The sequence below is a fragment of the Nymphaea colorata genome, chromosome 2 (genome assembly GCF_008831285.2).
Source record: "Nymphaea colorata isolate Beijing-Zhang1983 chromosome 2, ASM883128v2, whole genome shotgun sequence".
Taxonomy (NCBI): Eukaryota; Viridiplantae; Streptophyta; class Magnoliopsida; order Nymphaeales; family Nymphaeaceae; genus Nymphaea; species Nymphaea colorata.
Window position 1 is genome coordinate 10133722 of NC_045139.1, and position 22747 is coordinate 10156468.

Consider the following 22747-nt stretch of genomic DNA (forward strand, 5'->3'; position numbering starts at 1 on the left):
CGTATGCATTTCTTTGATACGGGACTAAAGTTAAGGAGTCTGCTCAGTGCCCAACCTTAATCAAGTTTCTGTCAATGTGTTTTGAACTTGTCAAATGCCTTATACTCTTCTCTCGGTTCAAAAGCAAGGATCATATTTGGTAGACCTTGACAGTTTTACGTGAGGTGAGAGTATATGCTTACTGAACTTCATATACTAAAAATGGGTTATTTGGACTAGATCCCGTGGAGTACGTCCTCGATACTAAAGGGAAAGAAAAGAGTACTTCAAAATATTTAATTTCTTTAGCATATGCATTAAGCTGTCTTATTTAATAAGGAAAGGCGAAAACAAGATTTTTATGCATTGGCTGGGTCTAAGAAATGCGTTACAAAGCTTGATGGAAGTGGTTCATGTAAATTTTAATATTCCTGTCTTTTCCTCTCATCTTACAAGATCTCTATCAGATGAAGGGCAAGATATATAGTTGTGGAAAGGCTAGTTTTCACAGTCTTGACTTTTCAATTTTCTTAATAAAGTACGGCCTTAATGCTTATTTTTCTGGTCCTGCAAATGTTCCTTCATTTCTTGTCTCCGACAATTCCGTGCAGAAATTTGAACCTCTTTTACATTTTACTACTGCTTGCTTGGTTCTGTTTTTCCTGCTTCTGTCAACTAGAAGTTGGGATTTGCAAGGTATTCCAGGAAACCATAATGCATTTCTCATTGCCTATAACACCAAATTGAGCACCATACAAGGATTTGATTTGGATTCCAAGACCAGACCTGCTATCCTTTATAGGCCAGATCTGTAGAGCAGATATCTATATATTTGGGACATTATTCCATGCTTAGCTTTCATGTGATCTCTGTTTGCGTGGTGCCTGCTTGGAAGGTAGATTAGAGTCATTAGACATCTTGATTTTGGAACTGTTAGATTTTTATTTTATTTATTTTTAGTTGCCCAAATTGAACCTGTACAGAGACCTGCCTCTACCACTTTCAGGCAAATTGTTTGAGCTTGGATTTTTTTTATACAATTTTTGTCTTTGTGTCTACAAGTTGTGGTCCAGACTCGAGCTCATTTGGATATACGTCCAGATAAATTAAAATTGCTATGTGATATATTTACTATTTCTACAGAATTTGTTTGCAGAAACCCTGACAGTGACAGAACTATTTCAAGTTACTTATTTGTTTCTCTAGTTAGATAGCTTTGTTTTTCAATTTTCTTAGCTCCTGAGCGATCTACAGAACATGCAAGTTAGGTTTATAATATTTATTTTAATTTTTGTTGTAAGTTATGGAGATTTAGATATTTAAGGATAGAAGTGCTGCTTCTGCGTCTCTTACAATTTCTGCAAAATAGGCTTCAGACATCTCCTAAGATCTGTATAATTTGAGTTTTTCTTTATTTTAGGCCTTTCTAGAATTCTTGTCAGAGTCCAGTGTTTAGGAAAAATAAGTTTTGGTGCACCCAGATTCATATGGATTGGTTTTGGGACATGACAGAGGTATCTGTCCCAGTGTTGTCTGTATGGTATGGTTCGCTGTCGTGTCTTATGATATGTACTGCCGTGTTTTCGAAGCACGATAAGATATACCACTTGACAATACAGATGGTGTATCGTACCCGTATTGCATGTATACAGGACCCGTATCAGTGCGATATAGGACTAGTGTCGTCTGATCCATTTCATAAAATGGGGATCTATCCACATTTTTATTTGTTCGACAGGGTAGCTTCTATTCTTAGAAGCTAAGGTTACATTTGAATACATAGTACAAATATGCCCTGCATTAAAATGTCAGACATTTAGTATCCGGTAGTTGTTAGGTGGAACAAAAGGTCCAGGTTCCGCCTCCCTCATCTTGAGTGATGATCCGGATCTTCTGTTCCACCTATTCATATGGAACCCTATTGCTGGAACAAAAGTACCAGGACCCAGAAAAAACACCGGGATTAAAGTTTCATGTTTATTTCACCATCGAACTTTTCTGGAGTTTTTAGTCTTAGTTTAACTTCTACAGTGAGCTATCATGTATTCAAATGTGAGCTAAAGGGCTTTATAATTGGAATAGTGTTATTTGAGCCCTAGAAATTTGAGTTAAATCTTTCATGATTTTTTGGATTTGTAATTTCTATGTTATTATACTTTCTTGTCTATCATATTTCTGAATCACACGTACAGTTCTGCAGAAACTCTGTTTCTGTAGAGCAGAAGTTTGGTTTGTTTTGGGTTCATTTTATTGCTTTTAGTTCCTTTTTTTTTTCAACTTCTCCAAATGTACAATAACGTTTTTAATTTAAAATTTTAAATGACATTTTTTCTGACGTTTATTTGGAGAAATTTTGGTATTTTCCTTAAAATTTATTTTTCCTGCTATTGTGGGGGTGATTTTTGCTTATTTTTGTTGTCTGTTGTGTTCTCGTTGGTTTTCGGGTGTAGGTTGTGTGTGTCAACTGCTAGTCACCAAACCACGGACATGATGCAGTGAAGTTGAACCTCACTTGGAAATTGGACGTGGGACTTGGAGTGGCTAGGAGATTGAAACTAGGCTTAATTTAGGGCGTTAGACTTATTGTATAAACAAGCATTTTTTAGGTTGTGTTTGATAGTCTCAGATGGAAGTAAAAATTAAAAAGGTGTGTTTTGAGAAATCATGAGAATCTCAGTAGCATAGATTTTAAATCTATGCTACATGTTAAAAACCATGGATTTAAGGTCAGATTTTGGTGGGTGATCCAACCTTAAATCCATGGTTCTCGATCACCGCAGGTCTCAAGTCCATGATGAAACAAACACAACCTTAGTTAAAATAAGCGTAATAGGTAATAGGTCTAATTGACGTGTTTTATTTATACTTTAATTACTTAATAGCATTAACGAGTGTGTTTTGTTGGGAATTCTTAGATCTATTTTATACCGTTTGTTGGACTTGGTATTGTTCACTCTTCGTATGAGCTGGTTTTGAAAATTTAATGCACGATTTACACTTGGTTTCTATTGAAAATATCTTTTAAAAGTTTATTACAATATACTAAATTTTTTCGCACTGTTGTTAGGAATCAAATTAAGTCATACATGAGACCGGGAACCTTAAGGCAATCTCATTATCTCATACAAGATGTAATCTATCACATTCCTAAGAGACCCACAGGATAGAGGGTTTTTGAAATTATAGCTGGCAAATCCATTAATCGGGCTCAGATGGGCTGAGGATTAGGTGACCGGGTCCGTGAATTGACTCAGTGATTCAGCTAAGTTAGGCCATAAGTTTTTATAGTTCATTTTTTCTTTAAATAGACAAAGAAGGGTAAATCTGTCTGGACTTCACGTTTGCATTTTTCATCAACTAGAACTTGATAATAACATGTAATATGAGTATTTATGTATATCCAGTAAAGTTTGTGATACATAATTTAAAATGTACAAACTCCTACATTTAGCAACACATGATAAACAAGACCATATAATGACAACATGCACCAGTGGATTGGGATTTGTTTTGTTGGACCTACCATTTCACGAGTTCTACTTGGTCGACTTTTGAACTTGGGTTCGGACCATTATCTGATTTTCTGAAATAAAACTTGGCTCAACTAGCTTAACATCCTACCTTGGAATGTACAACGTAAACTGATCAGATTTCTTCTGAATATTCAAACATTCAGATACGGTGCAAAACCGTATGATTAGACGTATGATGAGCAGATTCTTTTATTTTTACCAGTCCCATTTAGAGCTTGCCCAACTTGACCACACATACTGCATGAGGAAACTACACCGTAACTTGTCAGTTTTTCTATTCACCTCTTACAAGAAAGAGAAAAGGAGTTGTGGTGTTGTTAGAGTGCATACCGAAAACTTCGGAATAGAAATTCCCCAGCATTACTTTTCCTCTCTTTTGACAGACTCATTGCTTTCACTAGACAAACTGGCGAACATGGCAAATTCTGGTTTAGATTTTTATCCCTGCCACTGCCTTCTTACAAATGTTTTGTATCTGAAATAGCGGGATGGCTTCAAAAACTTTACAATACGCACATAATTAATAAAGCTCCTTCACCAAAATTTCTAGGCTCTGGCACTGATAGAAAGTCAATTCCACAACGCGTTCAAAACACTAGATAAATGAACGGAAGTGAGAGGGAGATTATTTATCGCACTAGATAAATGAAGGGAAGGGGGATACAAGACGAGATACAGTTGAGGAGCATAAGCTACCTTCCCACATCTTTCAACATTTGAATGGGACTCAAAAGCATGTAAAGAAAAACAAAAAACTTCAATTTTGAGGAACCAGTATAATGCTAAAAAGGGAAATCAACCTACCAACGATGTGAAAATTGAGAAAACCTTGCCATAGATCAGGTCCATTAGTCCTTGTATTTCATCTCAGACATCAGGAACCCAGGCATGTCAAAAGATGCGGAAAACTTCTCAACTGCTGCCTTGAGGTCCTCAATGTCCTTGTTGTTCACCAAACCCTTGTTGAAATCCTTGAGGAGCTTCCCATGCTCCTTTTGAATCTTCAACGTGATGGTTACTGCCTGGTGAAGGAATTCTGCAATCTGCTCAAAGTCCTTTTCCACCAAACCCCTTGAGGTCATCGCTGGTGCACCTGGAATTAAGTTTTAAATTGTAGGTCAAATAACAAACTACGTCCCATGAACTGATAATCACCGAAAGTCGAGACCAAGTCTATTGTTCGTTCTGTTAAAAGGGCTCCTAATCTTCTATCAATCACAAAATAGATAGAAGTTCCCAATCCAATCATATAGTCTGAGGTTCTACAGAATTAATGGCAACACAGAATGAACGACCAAGAAAAGAGAACAAAGGGGACATGACATGAATGCAACTAAGACCGAACCAGAAAAGCCAAAACTCACCAATTCGAACACCTCCCGGAGCCAAAGCACTGCTGTCTCCAAAAACGGCATTCTTATTGACAGTGATGTTGCACAGGTCACATAGTTTCTCTACTTTGTTTCCTGTAAAACAAAAGACCAACTTGTTGAGCACCATCTGCCATGAAAGCATCCTTAGACGCTACAGAGGAACTATGCTCCTCTTACCAGTCAGTCCCAGAGGACGAAGATCCCACAACACAAGGTGGTTTTCAGTGCCACCAGTAACGAGCTTGTAGCCCTTGTTCATCAAATAGTTGCCAAGAGCAACTGCATTGGCCTTGACCTGCTTGGCATAGGCCTTGAATCCTGGTTGCAGTGCTTGCTTCAAGGCCACAGCCAGTGCAGCAATCTGATGATTATGGGGACCTCCTTGAAGCGATGGGAAAACAGCAAAGTTGATCTTCTCCTCAAAGTCATATTCAGCGCCTTCTGGCTGGCCCTTCTTCGGGGGCTTGGGGCCCTTCCTGTAGAAGATCATTCCAGATCTAGGACCCCTCAAGCTCTTATGGGTAGTTGTCGTGACAATGTCACAGTACTCAAATGGATTTGCAGCTTCCTGAGACAGTAAGTTGCAGAGATTCATATAGTTATCAAACAGAACATGAACTTCAAACAGCTAGAGAGCTAAACTGTTGTAACTGGAAGACATTATGATAAGTTATAAACGTACTGGCTGTTATTCACTGCCCCCAATTAAATAAACAGAAAACAAAACATCTCTGGATCTCAAACGCAAAAATCCTTGCATCAACTGATCATAAGATCAACAACCAATTCATTGACTAAATTTATGTCACCGCGGCTAAATGTATCAAATGAAAACCTCAATATCTCAGACATTTGGACGCCCAGAGACGCATTCTGAAGAAAAGAAAGTATAATTGGGCGGAATCATATCACTCTTATACCGTTTAAATTAGAGAACTTGACTAAGAAATGCAAGTAGTACAATGGCAGGGCATTTCTTTAAAAAGCAAGACAAAAAAAAAAAAACACAAAATCTATGCTCTGGACAAAATGCAATTCAACATCAGCAGCCAGATCTAGATTTCTAGAAGACCAAGTAGATCATAGAGTTCCTACTCGAACATCAGAAACTGAATACAAAACTAACAAACTACAATGTACATCTACCAGTTTAAAACAAACAAGAACACATAATTGTGACGATTTCAATCGAATCCACAAATCTAAATCAAACGGAAGAAAGTAAATCCGAAAAAGAAAAGTTAGAAAGTGACAAACAGATCTGCATCTCCAAAAGCCAGATCTCAAAGAAACCCATAAATTCGAGAACCAAAACCACTGAATACAGACAACTACTCAAGATCCAGAATTCCCAGCAAACAGATCTGCACCCCCAGTGCCCCAAAAACCGCTATGCAAGGTAAGAACGTCTCCAGAAGATCCCCAAAAGCAGGAAGAAGAATCTGTTATAAAGGAGTACCTGAGCGGCAACGAGGCCGCTGATGTGCGCCATATCGCAGAGGAGAAGCGCACCACACTTGTCAGCAATGGCCCTGAACCTCGCGTAGTCCCAGTCCCTGGGGTAAGCGCTACCTCCGCAAATGATGAGCTTCGGCCGGAAGTCCAAGGCCTTCTCCTCGAGCTTGTCGTAGTCGATGTATCCAGTGGTCGAGTCGACCTTGTACGGGAGGCTCTCGAAGTAGATGGAGGTAGCAGAGATCTTCTTGCCGCCGGAGGTATAGTAACCGTGGGTGAGGTGGCCGCCGGAGGGGAGATCGAGACCCATGATCCGATCGTGGGGGTTGAGCACAGCGGTGTATGCGGCGAAGTTGGCGGGGCTGCCAGAGTATGGCTGGACGTTCACGCCCCACTTAGAGGGATCGCAGTGGAAGACCTGGAGGGCGCGGGAGCGGCAGAGGTTCTCCAGCTCGTCGATGAACTCGTTGCCGCCGTAGTATCGGTTTCCGGGCATCCCCTCGGAGTACTTGTTGGTGAGGGCGCTGCCGAGAGCCTGGATGACGGCGAAGGAGGTGAAGTTCTCGGAGGCGATGAGCTCGATGCCATGACTTTGCCGGCGCTTCTCCTTCTCGATGAGGTCGAACACCTCCTCGTCCACCTCATTCAGGGGAGCGTTACCCCACTGGTTCACCGGCTCCATCTTTCTGGTCCCTCTTCTGATGGTAGCGAAAGCGGCAGAAATGCGGAGAGGGAGAGATCCAAAAGAGGTGGTGGTGAAGGCCGGGGTGGAAGGAGGACATTTATAGGACGGGAGGGAGAGAGGTGGGGTGGGTGGGTGGTTGATGACGAGAACAGAGGTGGGAGATTTTTTTTCACATCCCGGGTAAACAGGACGTTTGGTGCAACCCGGAACTACGGTTTTGCTTTCCATTATTCCACACGAATAGAGACATTCTTTTCCTACGAAAATTTTACTATTTTATTTTTCTAATATCAATTCTTTTTCTCTTGTTTGTTTGTTGTTTGCTTCATTTCTCTGGATCTAAGATGCTATTATTTAATCGTTCCTCTATGACTTTTTTAATAGTTTCTTTGGTTTTTCACATTTTTTCTTTTATATATATATATATATATATATATATATATATATAATTCAAACTTTTTGAATGTCAAACGCTGAATGTAATCAATATTGGTAGATGGATCCGGATCGCATTGCCCCGATGTCCTGGATGTGTAGTATCCGCATTCTTAATGTTAAAGGATCCCATACACCAAACATTTGATATTGGGTAATAGGGATGAGTCTCCTGACATGACTTGAGAACCAGATCAGTGAGTTCGGTTTGTATTGGATCCGGTTCGTCTATATCTGTCCAAGCGACGCCACTAGGGCTTGCTGGTCTGGACCTATGGTATCAATACCAGAAAAAGGAACCCAGATCCATGATTCAAGGAGAACCGTAATGTATATTTTTATGCTGTAAGCTTCATGACTTTTCCTTGATTCAAAATCGCCCTTATAGGACGTGCAACATATTTTTCATCTGCCTCTAAAGTAGATTTTAGGCTTCTTGATCCAAATTTGATTAGATCCAATGGGTTAATATCAATTTGATTGAGTATGGTAATGTTTTGAGATCGACCCAAAATCTGAACCGTTGGCATGCATTTCATTGTTCCAAATCGGATCCACTGCCCCCCAGATACTATATCTTTTTCAAACAACTAATCGGACACATGATAATGTATAGTATTTGAGAGTTGAGCTTGGATTCGGTTAGAGTTTCAGGACCCATGAACTTAATTTCTTATGCCTACATGTGGAAAAAAGCAGTGCTGTTAATATATTGTTCTTTATTATGAAATCATTTTTCTTATTGTTTGTCATGTTAAAAGTTCTCATATCTTAGAAAAACGGGTCGTTACCAGATTCCTTGTATACCAAACTTGATGGAAATTACATCAACCATCAATTCTAACTAAATCATATAGTGAAGATTAGGTTACAAATATATTAATCAAGTGTGCCTATAAGAATCCAAGATACTCTTCAAATAAAGAGAGAGAATCAAAAGAGATTGCTTAACCAAAGTCTCTTGTCGCCTTTGAGGGATATTTTTTATTCTTGAAAATATAGCTTTGTTTGTATATGTGCAATTTCCTTGGAAGCTAAATGTTTTCTCATATTCTTAATTAATTTAGATTTAAATAGGCTGGTTATGAATTTCCATGTCTATAAAGCTTCGGTCCAATAACGGATCAGTGCAAAATATCAGTACCGAAATTTGATTTGCAAATATTTCTTCAGATTTATCAAACCCGCCGAAGGTCTTTTAAGTCCAACCCGAGAGACCAAGTGGGCGGATCTCTGATTGGCTGGCGCTCGTGGCGTCATTTTAACGACATTTTTCTGTCACAACTGAGCCAAACTTTTTTATTTTTATGTGTTTACTTTTATTTTTCACACGTAGATTTGACACTGTGGCACAAAAAAAAAAAAAAAGGCAGACGGAAACCATTAGCCATTAAAGGTAATGGTAAGTTGTATGTTTTGGCTTCTTTTTCAAGAAAGTCCAAACACAACTTGTAATTCTGCAGGGCAACAACTTCTTAAAACCTCTTAATATTATATTATTTACATACCACAGATCTGATACTGATAGGACCTTGCTGCCGAGGCACTATCGCTATTCAAAATCACGCTCAGCAGGGCGGATTGGTCTCAGCTTTGTGATCTGCCACAGCTTCTCCTTCTATCGCAGATTCAAGAGAGGCATATGTTCCTTCAGCCGATTAGAGAGAAGACGAAAAGAGTATTGGAAACGGGAGGAGGATTGACGCTGTCGGATCGAAGAAAGACACCAGCCATCGTTGGTCAAGGGTGAGAAGAAATCAATCCGGCCACCGCCGAAAAGATGAGTAGACTTGATTGAGAAGAAGATGGGATGAGAGAGAGAGTGACGCCCAAAGTGAAAATTAATTCATTGTTCATTCAAGCGTAATCCAAAAAGCTCTAATTTCAAAGCTTATATACATGAGAAGCACCTCGGTTCACTTAGCTCCTAACCCGAGACGGTACAAAGAACTTAAAATAAAACGATTGTAACACGTCTCAAACCGAGACGGTACAAAATAGTAAATAAACATAGGCAAAATGGTCGCCAAGATTGGATCTAGTTGCACCCGCTCTCTCTACGAATTCGGACCCTGTGGGTCGTTTCTTGGGCTTGCGCCCATCCTTGGCCGTGCGTAGTGCTGCGGCCTGCTGCTCTCGGCAATCCCTGCCAAGGTTAATCTCACTAGAAAGAGAGGGTGTAGGCCGGTCATGTGGTAATCGGCGTGCCCAGCTACACCCTACTCCGCTCGTCCGTTCTACTCTATGACTCTCGGCCATGCCTTCGGTAGTCCTCGACTGTGCCAAAATTAGGCACGTATCAGATCCGCCCTCCTTAGATCAAGCTTGACCCCAAGCTCGTATGAGGCTATTTTCTTGGATGATTTGACCATGCCCTCCCTTTGTTCCCATGCTGCTATGTTTCGGCTCTGTTGGTCTATCCTCTAGACCCAAGGTTTTGGATCCCTTCCAAGGCGTTGAGACAAGTTCCTTCTTTATACAGCTTGGAATATCTTCGACCCGCTTTCCTTGGTCTCTTATTGAACTCATGAGTATCTCCCGTGTGCAACACTTTGTAGACTGTTCAACAAGCTTTTTGAAGTACCACTACCACCCTCCTTAGGCCTGACCATACACTGAGGAGTGAATGACCTTGGTAACAATGGTCCTCTCATGACTGTGGTGTCATTCTCAACCATCGAACTCATGGCAATCTCAGGCTTGCAGCCGGTCGATGGCCCCAATGATTTTTTTCACAAAGCTGCTGGATTGCTTGTGCTTTTTGGCTTTCCTTGTAAGACTCTTTTTGCTCCCGGCCATGACCTTCTTCTTCTTGGTCTGAGATCGAGGGTATCACCTCCAGCTTGTAGCACCTGTTTGAGTCTCCAACTTTGAGGATCTCGCCCGGGTAGAACGGCTTGGTGTGCGAGGGTCTTCTTACATACCCCAGCAACACTCAGCTTTCCCGTTAGTGTCACGTTTGTTACCCAAGCTCACCGGCTCACCTTGTTGACCTCGAGTTCAAAGTGGAACCCATGGCTGCTAGGGTGTTGGAACACCAAATCGCAATTATGGTTTCTTCCTGCTGTCCAGACCTTCATCCTCGGTTCTTGGTTGATCTCTGAACCCGGAATCAGCACTATATCTTGTAAGTGTTTATCCATCACGTAGACGCCAAGAACTAAGTCCATTACACTTTTGTTCTCTGTTAGCCGCTCCAAGGACCTTTGCTTCTTCAAAAATCGATATCTTCTCACAGGATGGTCCAAAATTCACGAAACTTGAACCAAAAAATAGAAGACATCTATAGGAATCCAACGCCTCCAAGATCGCTGTCAACGTTGTCAAAATTCATTGAGCCTCAAAATCACGTCTTTTCTGTTCGACCGCAGCTTGTATTCAGTTTCAAGAATCAGCTCAGAGTAGTCGGCACTCAAAAATTCACTGTGCCCTGATGTTAGCTCCAAGAAATCTAAAATTTGGTGGGCAGACAAAAGAGATGTAAACAATTGTAACGGATATCCTCTCGACCAAATCCGTGGCCGAAGTTAACAGCGCCGGGGATCCGAAGTGCCGCCTAATTGTGTTGAAAATCAACTTCAGCACAGTCGTAGGACGCCCTTCAAAACAGTCTTCAATAAAAAATGCACTGCGCCCGATTGTCTTTATCAAAAAATATGAAAATTTGTGAGCAGATAGCAAAGATGAAGACAATTCCAACGCATATTTGCTTGTCCCGAACGGAGGTCGAAGCTGAAAACGCCGGTGATTTGAAGTTGATGCAGATTCGGGCCTTTCCGCCGTCTGAGAATAAGGATTTCAGAAAAGAATCGGGCTTGGACACGGTCTCAGGATTGGGGGACACGTTGACAGGATGTCGCCCACATTGGTAAGCTGCTAGACTCGTGTGAAGCGGGACTCGGTGTCCGACGGGAACGCGGCAGTGCGGGATACGTTGCGGGACATGACGATGATGCAGGATGCTGTTGCATGAGACTCGACGAGACTCGCGTATCCCGATGATTCGCGGCTGCTATGGACAAGGAAACACGCGACACCACCGGGGACTGAAGATCATGGCACCAAAATTTATCGAGTTCGCCGGATTTCTTCTTCGAACACCGGAAAACGCCCTGTGAACTTCAAAATTCAATTCTGACTTCGTTTTTGGGCAAAATATGACGTTCTTGGGCTCGATTTGCTCGGAAATTCGTTAAGAATCCTTCCAGATGATCATCCACACGTTTGAATCAGCCATCTGCAGGAATCGATGCCGGAATGCTCGGTGGTCGTCGGAATTGGAGAAAACACCGCCTGAGAAGCTGCGCCTCTTCAAAATTTGATTTCTCGTCAACCGTAGCCCCAAAAATCCTGAAATTTTGCCTGAAGGTTCTTGAGACGTAGACGATTCTAATGGTCTACTGCTCCACCGGTGATTCCACTCAGAGAAAGAGCGCTGTATTCTGAGTTGCTGGTTTTTGTATGTTTTTCTGTAATGGCCTTACTTCGCTTGCAATTTCATGAATCGCCGCCGGTGAGCGTCCGCTCTGATACCAAATTGATAGGACCTCGCTGCCGAGGCGCTATCACTACCCAAGATCACGCTCAGCAGGGCAAATCGAATTCAACTTTGGGATCTGCCATCGCTTTTCTTTCTATCGCAGGATCAGGGGAGGCAGATGTTCATTTAGCTGATTGGGGAGAAGAAGAAGAGAGTATTGAGGACGGGAGGAGGATTGATGCAGTCAGATCGAAGAAAGACACCAGCCGTCGCTGGTCAATGGTGAGAAGAAATCAATCCGACCGCCGTCGGAAAGACGAGTAGACTTGGTTGAGAAGAAGATGGGATGAAAGAGAGAGAGTGACGCCCAAAGTGAAAATCAATTCATTCTTCATTCAAGCGTAATCCAAAAAGCCCTAATTTCAAAGCTTATATACATGAGAAGCGTCTCGGTTCACTTAGCTCCTAATCCGAGATAGTACAAAGAACTTAAAATAAAACGATTCTAACACATCTCAAACCAAGACGATACAAAAGAGCAAATAAACATAAACAAAAGGGCGTTTCGACCTTAGCTGCTCCACCCGCTCTTCCCACTGCAGCCATATAAGTAATGCCCAAGGGTTCTATTAGTATCGAACCCTGAACCATGCCAAGGTGTCGTGTGGTCCAACTCACTCGCGTGCACTTGGCCCTATGCACATAAGTGCTAGTGCCCAACCCTGCAAGTCGCTTCTTGGGCTTGCGCCCATCCTTGGCCGCGCGTAATGCTGCGGGCTGCTGCTCTTGGCACTCCCCGCCGAGTCTAACCTCACAAGGCAACGAGGACATAAGTCTGTCAGGTGGTAATCGGCGTGCCCAGCTCCTACTAACGCCGTTGGTCAGCTCCGCTCTTGCACCCTCGTCCAGGCCTTCGACTGTCCTCGATAGTGTCAAAATAAGGCACGTATACACACATATATATAGAATTTTTCGATTTTTCCATCTAGGTTTAAATGAAAAAATCCTTTGGTCGGTGTGTTTAATCAATGCCTGCATCGACCTGAGATCCTTTGGTCGGTGTGTTTAATCAATGCCTGCATCGACCTGAGATCCGGATGGCTGGACAATTTTACCTCCTTCTATATATATATATATATATATATATATATATATATGTCCCTCAAAACATTAAGGTTATGGATGAATTGGATTTATAGACAATATAAATTCATTAGTCCTCGCATTGGAATATCTTAACCTTGGACAAATCAGATATGTAAAAAGCATTATTCTAATTCACAATAATGCCCCTTGTCAACTCGACCCTATCATGTGCACAACCTGGATCCCAGACTCCCACGAACCGTTTTAACTTTAAAAAAACTTGTCATATCCTTCGAAGTTATTTGTAATCACCTCTTGTAAGAGAGTGTTTAATAAAATTATATATATTTTTTGTTCTCCGAAGATGTGTTTCTAAGACAATAATTTAAGGACAACATATTCTTGTTCCAGAAAACATGATCTAATTGTGGTGCTTGTTTTTAAATATAACAACCACAAGGCGGGCATGATCATGTTATTATTCTTTGGATAATTATATTGTACTTTAGAAACTATACATAATGTTTAATGCTACTTTTGTTTAAGTGAATTAGAAGGTTAACAACCCACCCAGGCCTTTATGAAATATATAGACACTCGTGGAGTTCAAACCGGTGGCCGTCGGTGGCCTTCCGCCGTTATTAAGTGCAAGTTTTATAGTATCCACAAATCAAGAAGATATTTCTCGTATACATTAAAAGCAAAGCTGGAAAATGTCATTTTCACGTTAAGTGAGTATGATTTTTTTTTTTTTGCCTTCATCGCCGACGCTGCTGCAAGCTTAATCAATGCACATGGTATTTCATTAATGTTATTTTATGTTGTAAAATGCACAATTTATGATGACAATGACAGTGGGACAATGGGGGTGATGTGCGTGGGACAACGGGGGTGATGTGCGGATACTGTATCGGAACCAATTATTTATAATAACTTATTCCACCTAATACTATAAAATTATTTCACATATGGCCCAAAGTTTAGGGCAGATTTGTAAAGTAATTTAAAAAGTGTTTTATAAATCTTTTGACATAGATTTGTGTAACAATTACAAATTATTTTATTTACCAAATAAGCCAAATAAACCCGAAAGTGCTATTTGACATAAGAATACTCTGTGAATGTTTTAGGAATATGCCTCAAAACTTCATAAAGCACAAATATTTCATGAATCTATTCATATTTTAGATCAGATTCATAAAACATTCACTTCGCAATCCCAATGTCAAATGTCCGCTAACGTGTCGGTTGCCTGATCTAATACCCACCGATATTTGGTAAGGCGATCAATTAGGTGTCTTTATTTCTTGTTGAAAGATTAAAGCTTTAAGAGACATTTCAGCATGTAAAAGGGAGTACTCCAAGTCTAAGAGGGTGAGAATGTAAAGGGTCGGAGGATCTACTAAATTCCACTTAATCAAACCCTCTACAAACACTGGATTTAGATTTAGGAACATATTCGGATGCTATTTCATAAAACCTTAATGTTTGAAAGGGCACGTATATATATAAACAATCAAATATATGAAATTATTAACATAATAATAAGTAAAGTTTGTGACCAGTGGCTCTGCCACTGGATCCAGGCATTTAATCATGTGTGATTGGTCCGATTGATATCAGATCCTAGCGGGACATACAGATTAGACAATGAAACTGTCTACTAAATCTCAATTCAAATGTGTTTGTAATTGGATCTGCATTTCTTTACCAGATCCAACTAAACGGATCCAATGTCCAGAAGAAAGGGCAGCTAATTGTGTGGCTCTACCGGAAACTCAACGTGGAACGTCTCCGGCCTTCCAGCAGTCATCGGTGTAACCGTCGCAGATGTGGACCTTCGCCTAATTTCCCGTCAAGTTTGAACCCGCAACCGCCGTTGAAGGTTATCTCCCGTGTCACATCCGCCACCAACCCTGGTAGTCTGGGTTCCCAATCTTTGGACCGTTGCCCCACCAACCCATTTACCCTTTTAACGCTTTTCCATTTCTTTTTAATTAAATAATACGATATCTGAATGGCTAAAATAAGGCGACGTGATCTCCACCAACCCAAGTTCCAAATTTCCAATAATATCTTATTAATTATTATTACTTATATATATATATATATATATATATATATATATATATATATATATATATATATATATATATTGTCGACGAAAAGGTCAAGCCAGGATACCTTTTCCGTTTTCTTATTAAAGAAAAAAAATCTTGGTCGCCGTTGTCGCTCCCTTGAAAACATTTTTTTTGGGGTACTCCTTGTTTCAAATGCAAACTTCACGTTCTGATTTTCTATAACACAAACTAGCTTTGAATTACAGGTCCAAGGCTATTGAACATAGTCTAAGTGTCTTAATTTAATTGAGATTTAGTTTTGGTTATGCAAATTCTCGTAGAAAATTTGCCGTAATTAGCGAACCCTGTTTAAATATTCGATCAAAAAGCTTATAAAGTTTTGTTATGAGACCTCCATCATTAGATATAAAATTTAAAATTTTTAAGGAACCCTATTATGTAAATAAAAAAATTTACTCAAAACATCAATATAAAAATTTAAAAACAAATTAAGGTTAGTGTGAGCAATTGCCTATATGTAACCCAAACCTCGCTCTGTGTCAGTGAAAACATCAGCACAAATATTGAGCTCAGTACATAAAAGCTCTGTGCTTCTACTCTAAGCAAAGACGACCCTCCTACCAACACCGGTGGTTACAGATTTGGACCCATATTGTCCTTCATTTCCAGCAAAAAAAAAAAACCATGAATCACATTCATAACCGAAAACCAATTTTACCCATCAGATCTTAGCTGCCCTATCAATATGAACAGCTCCCCTTTCTATTCCAATATTTTGTTTGTTTGGTATGAGAGAGAGGAAGATTATACAAAGGAAAGAAATAGGGGTGAGAAAATGGGTAGGTATCAAACATCATATCTAAGAGCAGATGTTTGCTTGTAATTATAAATCTGCTTAGCCCTAAGGGGTGTAGCTCACTATAGTGAGAGCCTGGTCATCAGTTTGATTCCATAGATGTTACTCTTCTTAACCGTAAATTATAGTAAAGTCGAGAATGAAGTAACAGTATACCTGTAAAAGTGAGGCACCGATAGTCTACTCCGAAGCACCAACACTAAACTCTTAGGAGATGAGAAAGGGAGGCTTTGGCCTTCACTCCATCGGTGGGATTAAAAACATGGATTAGATCTGGATCCAGCTTTAAACTTTGTTTTCCAGCTATAGGTGCCCCAAAGTCATCCACCGACAGGTAAGGTCCAATTATTTGCATGCTGTTTGTCGCGCGCGATGCTGGATCTTGTCCCACGACATAATGATATTTTATTTCTGTCCGACTCAGGAATAACTCTCGTATCACCGACGGCCAAGATGCCAAGTGCTCTGGATCTGATTTCAGGGTGCTCTGGATCTGATTTCAGGATGCTGTTAGTTTTTAAATATTCACCGAGTCGAATCCCCATCTGACCTACCTATAGAGGATGCATTTAGTTTATCTGAATCGAATGTGAGCTCTGATCCCCATGAATTATGAGACCAACACCGTGAAAAAATTTGAAATTAGAATGACACGATTGAGTCTTGATCCTTAGTAAAGAAAAGTCCGAGTTGACAGAGCCTAAGGGTAGGCTGATCACGAGCCGAGTCGAGCTCCAGGTTAGCTTGACCCCTAAAATAAGCTTGACTTCGGCTGATAATGCATTTTTAGAGCTCAGCTTGATTTGATAAACTTGTTTGTTTGGTTTTCGTGCATCCAATCAAAACTTGTCGCCAACTTTATCTTATCAAGATAAAAAAACGTCGGCAATAATGGGTAAGAGTATAGATCGAATACAAAAGAGAGAGAGAGAGAGAGAGAGTATATAATTAATGTAGCGGTCTTAATTTTTTTCCATTTTATCTATCAGTCTCATAAAAAAAAAACGATGGAGGATGTACATGCTCGAGTGGAGTTTTATTGAATCGACTGCAAAAACTAGAATTCGACTCATTTGTGAAATGAATCAGCTCTAACTCATGCTCCAGACAAGCTTTACCGAGACAACTCTAAGCTAATCTAGTTAATGTTTAGGTCTATCTAAGGGGCATAACCTAGTTAGCCGACTACCGGTAGAGTGTAACTCTTGTCTTATTTCCTGGATTGCAACACTATTATAGGGTCAGGGCAATACATTAAATAATGTACTCTATATCCATAAACAACCGTAGACCTTAAAAGGCAAAAAGATTAAAGGTAGAAATCCTCTATCCTCCGAGATGAGCCTATTTTTTGAATGAGTGAGAAGCTAATCCAACTGTTTGAGTGAAAGCCGAAGCGCCCCCCTAACAAAAAGACATGTACAAGAGCGTTAGGCGCAAACTAAGATACCTAAAATGAATCTTATGTAATTGTTGTGAGCGGATTTAAATGTCATTTGCAAGAGATCGGCGCAGAATTTCATAGCTAGCGTCATGTAACTGGACCTAACTTTGGAACTTAACTTTTCTACAAAAAGTCAGACCTAAGGTCGAAGCCTTACTATTTTACATTATCAGTAGACGTTTTCTCAAAGTGAAAAGGGAAAAAGAGATCTAGACACTAGAATTGCGTCTCGTGATTTTAACTCCCTTGACTTATTTTGTGGCATTTTTATTGAAGTCATGGAACTGGACCTAACTTTGGGACTAGCTTTTCTACAAAAGGCCGAAGCCTCATTATTTGACATTATCAAAACTTTTAAACAAATGCATTCCAAGTGACTGAATCTTATGTCAATACAAAAGTAAACGTTTTTCTCAAAGTGAAAAGAGAAGTAGAAATTAGAATTGCATCTCGTGATTTTAACTCCTTTGACTTCATTTGTGGCATTATGTAGCGACTAATTGGTCTGTTTGAGTTTAGATTAGAGTGGGAGATAGATGGACATCTCATCAGCTTCCTCTAATTACGGTAAGACATGAGAAAATAAACCATGCCTTTTTTATTGCTATGATTTGTTTCAACAAGCCATTTAGCATGTTAAAAAGAACACATTTAGGGTCCAGAAATTATGATTTTAATTGTGATGCTGGAGATGAAAGATTTCCTGAGGCGTGAGAGGATTACGACCCACCACATAGAAAAAAGCAAAAAAAAAAACCCCAATTATGGTCCTTAGTGGCTGAAGTATTTCTTTGTTTAAACTTACTTGGAGAAACCCATTATATATATATATATATATATATATATATATATATATATATATATATATATATATATATATATATATATATATATTATGCGGATCCAATGACATTCCTAGATTTAATTCAATCCAATTTTCAGATGCATCGCTGTGATGTACTACTGTCAATCTACTTGATGCATGATGCAGCTCAAGGATGGAACTCGATTGGAACTCGAGATGACCAGAATATTTCACATCCTCATGTATATGTACGTTAATAGATGCTAGATACCTAAATGTTAGACAATAATTTCAGCTTTTAATATTTTTTAAATTGGTGGTTGAAAGAAAAACAATGAAAAAAAAGTGATGAAACATTTTCATTACCAATAACAACTCACTAATGAGGATCATCTGATATGTCATGATAAATCAGAAAAACAAAAAGTAATGAATATTTTTGTCATCTACATACTTTTTTTTCTTATTTTTCTTTGAACGATCAATCAGAATAAATTGAACTACATTGTGAGTGAAGTGTGAGATATATGACTCTGGATAGCGAGAATTACTATTATTTTTTTTTTCTTTACATAACACCCAATTGGATTTGAATTCAAATTTAGTTTTAAATAAATAGTTTATTAAATTCAGATTTAATAATTTGTTTTAAATAATTACCTATATATAATTTTTGTAAAGCATGAAGACAAACTCTATTAAAAAAGATAAAAATAAGTTTTTTCAGAATAGGACCTCTCTCGATTGTTTTCTCCGTCTCTCCATTTCTACCCTCCCGGTGGTAGGTATGTCATTTACGTCATTCTCGATGCCCTTGAGTGGGAAAAGTTAGCGAAAAAGATCTGGAGAACGATCCCGTGTCTATAAAATGGTCTCACCCCTCTCACTTCTTCCGCCTCTTACCCTAAGACACTCCGCGTCCTTCTCCTCCTTCCAGATCCGATTCAAAGGGGAGCGGTTCCTCTGCAGCTTGTTGCCCATCGGCCATGGCTCTCCTCGTGGAGAAGACGGTCTCCGGCAGGGAGTACAAGGTGAAGGACATGTCCCAGGCCGACTTCGGTCGCCTGGAGATCGAACTCGCCGAGGTGGAGATGCCCGGCCTCATGGCTTGTCGCCTTGAGTTCGGCCCTTCCCAGCCCTTCAAAGGCGCCAAGATCACCGGATCCCTCCACATGACAATCCAGACGGCCGTCCTCATCGAGACCCTCACCGCCCTCGGCGCCGAGGTCCGCTGGTGCTCCTGCAACATCTTCTCCACTCAGGACCACGCCGCCGCGGCCATCGCCCGGGACAGCGCCGCCGTGTTCGCCTGGAAGGGGGAGACCCTCCAGGAGTACTGGTGGTGCACCGAGCGCGCACTCGACTGGGGCCCTGGCGGTGGCCCTGACCTCATCGTCGACGACGGCGGCGACGCCACGCTCCTCATCCACGAGGGTGTCAAGGCCGAGGAGGAGTACGCCAAGTCGGGCAAGCTCCCGGACCCCGCATCCACCACGAACCAGGAGTTCCAGATCGTGCTCACCCTCATCCGCGATGGCCTTAAGACCGATCCCATGAAGTACCACAAGATGAAGGAGAGGCTGGTTGGTGTCTCAGAGGAGACCACCACCGGTGTCAAGCGGCTCTACCAAATGCAGGCCAACGGCACGCTTCTGTTCTCTGCCATCAACGTCAACGATTCCGTCACCAAGAGCAAGGTGAAGCAAGCTTCTTCTTCTTCTTCTTCCCGTTCTTGCTATCTACCTACTTGATCTGCCTTTTTTCTCACTGGATTTGTGCAGTTTGGCTCGACATCTCCTCTATTTCCTTAGATCTGTAAGTTTTAAGTAGATCTGACGCTTTCGTGGTCGTTTTCTCTAGCTGGAGTTGAGATCTATCGCAATTAGACGCAGAACAAGCCAGATCTGGACGGTCTAACTGTACATATGAGTGGATCTATACTTTATAGCTGCTTGAATTAGCTCAGTCAGCGGCACAATGGCTTGCTTAGTCCCGAGACAACAATTCAACTAGATCTGATATGGTCTCTCACTATACATCTGAGCGGTTCCTAGCTTCATAAATAGTTGAACTTGCTCATATAGTGACGTATTAGGCTCTATTTATGTAAAACCTCGCATAGCTATCTTCTGAAAGCATATATCATAGAAACAGCCAGATCTAGAACGTTGACCATGAGGCCAAGCTGACTGTAGTTGTTATATCTTCACTTTAGATCTTGTTCTCGTTAGCTGGACGTTCTAGCTCTGCCGAGCTTGGGTATGCCCTGCTAAAGGCTGGAAGAACTCAGATCTTTATTCGTTTTCTCCCAGAACTTGCTTGAACACAGTTTCGACCTTGCTGGTACATATGAGTTCTTTTATGTTGCAGTGAGATCTTTCATTAGATTTCTTAAAATGAAGATCCTTCTCTACCTTGTATTGTTTATAAAGCTGAATTTTTTTTCGTGGGACTCTAATAGCTGGCCTCTTCCTAGTAATTTGCTTTCTGTATGTCAATTTCCTTCATTGAAATCTCACATTTGGGTCGTTCTATTACATTTTCTACTTTTTGTTATCTTAATACTTGTACCTTTCTCTCATTATATCAGTTACCCTCACCCTCGATATCCGGATGACTCTATAAGCGCGAGTACATGGCTGGTTTGGGCATTCAAGGGGTGTTTTTCAGTTTTTCTCTGTTATGGGAAATCTATATATGTTTGGATTGCTGAGCAGGGGTCTGCAGCGCTTGGGCAGAGCCCTTTCTGTGCTTGTCCCTGTAAAGGTTCATGGGCTCCAAGCCTCCAAGAACTCTTGCTTTAGAATTTGACCGACTGTGTATAGGCGATGCTTGTAATACAAGTTGTTTTGCATTATTAAAAAATGTGCAGTTCAATATCAATGTTACAACGTTTAGGTGAAGGTGGATAATCTCACTTGGGGTATTCTGCATTTTGCCTGGCATCTATGTTACTTATTAATAAATTTGTTGCTTTTCTGCAGTTCGACAACTTGTATGGATGCAGACACTCGCTGCCTGATGGGTTGATGAGAGCTACGGATGTGATGATTGCCGGCAAGGTTGCCGTAGTCTGTGGCTACGGAGATGTTGGCAAGGGCTGTGCCGCTGCGCTTAAACAGGCCGGCGCTCGTGTTATCGTGACAGAGATTGACCCCATCTGTGCTCTCCAGGCGCTTATGGAGGGTCTCCAGGTGCTTACCCTCGAGGATGTTGTCGCTGAAGCTGATATCTTCGTTACCACCACTGGCAACAAGGACATCATCATGGTGAATCACATGAAGCAGATGAAGAACAACGCCATCGTCTGCAACATTGGTCACTTCGACAACGAAATCGATATGCTCGGACTGGAGACTTACCCAGGCGTCAAGCGTATTACCATCAAGCCCCAGACTGACCGCTGGGTCTTCCCCGAGACGAACACTGGCATCATCGTTCTGGCTGAGGGTCGTCTCATGAATCTTGGCTGCGCCACCGGACATCCCAGCTTTGTCATGTCCTGCTCCTTCACTAACCAGGTAACGTGAAGTTCCAAAGACCAAAATGCAGCAGTCTTAACTCTTTTGTAATGCAATTTCGGGTGAGCTGGGGGACAAATTTTTGCTGTGGTTCTCATCTTGTTAAACGTGCTTCGGTTCCTCGTGTGCAGGTGATAGCGCAGCTTGAGTTGTGGAAGGAGAAGGGCACTGGCAAATATGAGAAGAAGGTCTATGTGTTGCCGAAGCACCTAGATGAGAAGGTTGCAGCTTTGCACTTGGGCAAGCTCGGTGCTCGACTAACCAAGCTCACCCCCGAGCAGGCCGACTACATCAGCGTCCCTGTTGAGGGTCCCTACAAGCCACCGCACTACAGGTACTAGGCAGTCGCGGAGATGCTACTTATCGTTTATGTCTTACAATGGCAATTTCTGCTTTATCCTAGAGGCCTTTTTTGGGCCAGTTTGAGCTTTCTTTTTTACTTTTCTTTTCCGGTGGGAGGGGGATTTACTCTTTTTTGTGGATGATGTGGAGAGAGAGATAGAGAGAGAGTTCCCAATAAGAATGTGGAGAGGGATGATTTATTTGTTGCTGCAGATCTGCAACAGAGGTATTTGACTGTGAAATACAAGCATCATCTACTAAATTTCAGTGTTTGTTGTCTTATTTAAAAGTTATCTTTCTTCCTTTTGTGTTGCTTTTCTTCAAAAGGCCGCTTTGACTCGCATTTAAATTTCCTCTATTCGTCTCCTGCAACCCATTACTTTCGCCCAGTAAGCAGCACTAAGAGCAAGGACTTGTTCTGGTCTGGTAGGCACGAGCACCTTGAGTTAGAGAGCCATCTCATCTTCTATGATTCTATCAAGCTACATAGCTCCCTATGGTAAGCCATCGGCAGTGTTTCTTGTGAACAAGAGTACTGAGGGTGGAAAGGATTCTCCATCAAAGGATGTGGTATCCAACACCTCCTAGGGAGTTTGCTACGTGATGGCTTCTAATATGTTCAATATTTCGTAAAGGTCCCCTTAGGTGGGTCTCTTGTTGCTTTAATGAATG

The 22747-nt window shown here is 41.1% G+C and overlaps 2 protein-coding genes across 2 annotated transcripts; one reads left to right on the plus strand and one right to left on the minus strand.

Moving 5' to 3' along the window:
- Positions 1 to 4116: 4116 nt before the first annotated feature.
- On the minus strand, positions 4117 to 7100 carry LOC116248452 (serine hydroxymethyltransferase 4). The gene is made up of 4 exons (XM_031621247.2): positions 6345 to 7100; positions 5063 to 5453; positions 4877 to 4978; positions 4117 to 4605 (listed from the first exon to the last, which is right to left on the minus strand). The coding sequence occupies exons 1-4, from the start codon at positions 7020 to 7022 to the stop codon at positions 4361 to 4363; spliced, it is 1416 nt and encodes a 471-aa protein (XP_031477107.1). The 5' UTR covers positions 7023 to 7100; the 3' UTR covers positions 4117 to 4360.
- Positions 7101 to 19093: 11993 nt separating this feature from the next.
- Positions 19094 to 22342, plus strand: LOC116248019 (adenosylhomocysteinase). The gene is made up of 3 exons (XM_031620569.2): positions 19094 to 19909; positions 21197 to 21733; positions 21865 to 22342. The coding sequence occupies exons 1-3, from the start codon at positions 19199 to 19201 to the stop codon at positions 22072 to 22074; spliced, it is 1458 nt and encodes a 485-aa protein (XP_031476429.1). The 5' UTR covers positions 19094 to 19198; the 3' UTR covers positions 22075 to 22342.
- The last annotated feature ends 405 nt before the right edge of the window (positions 22343 to 22747 follow it).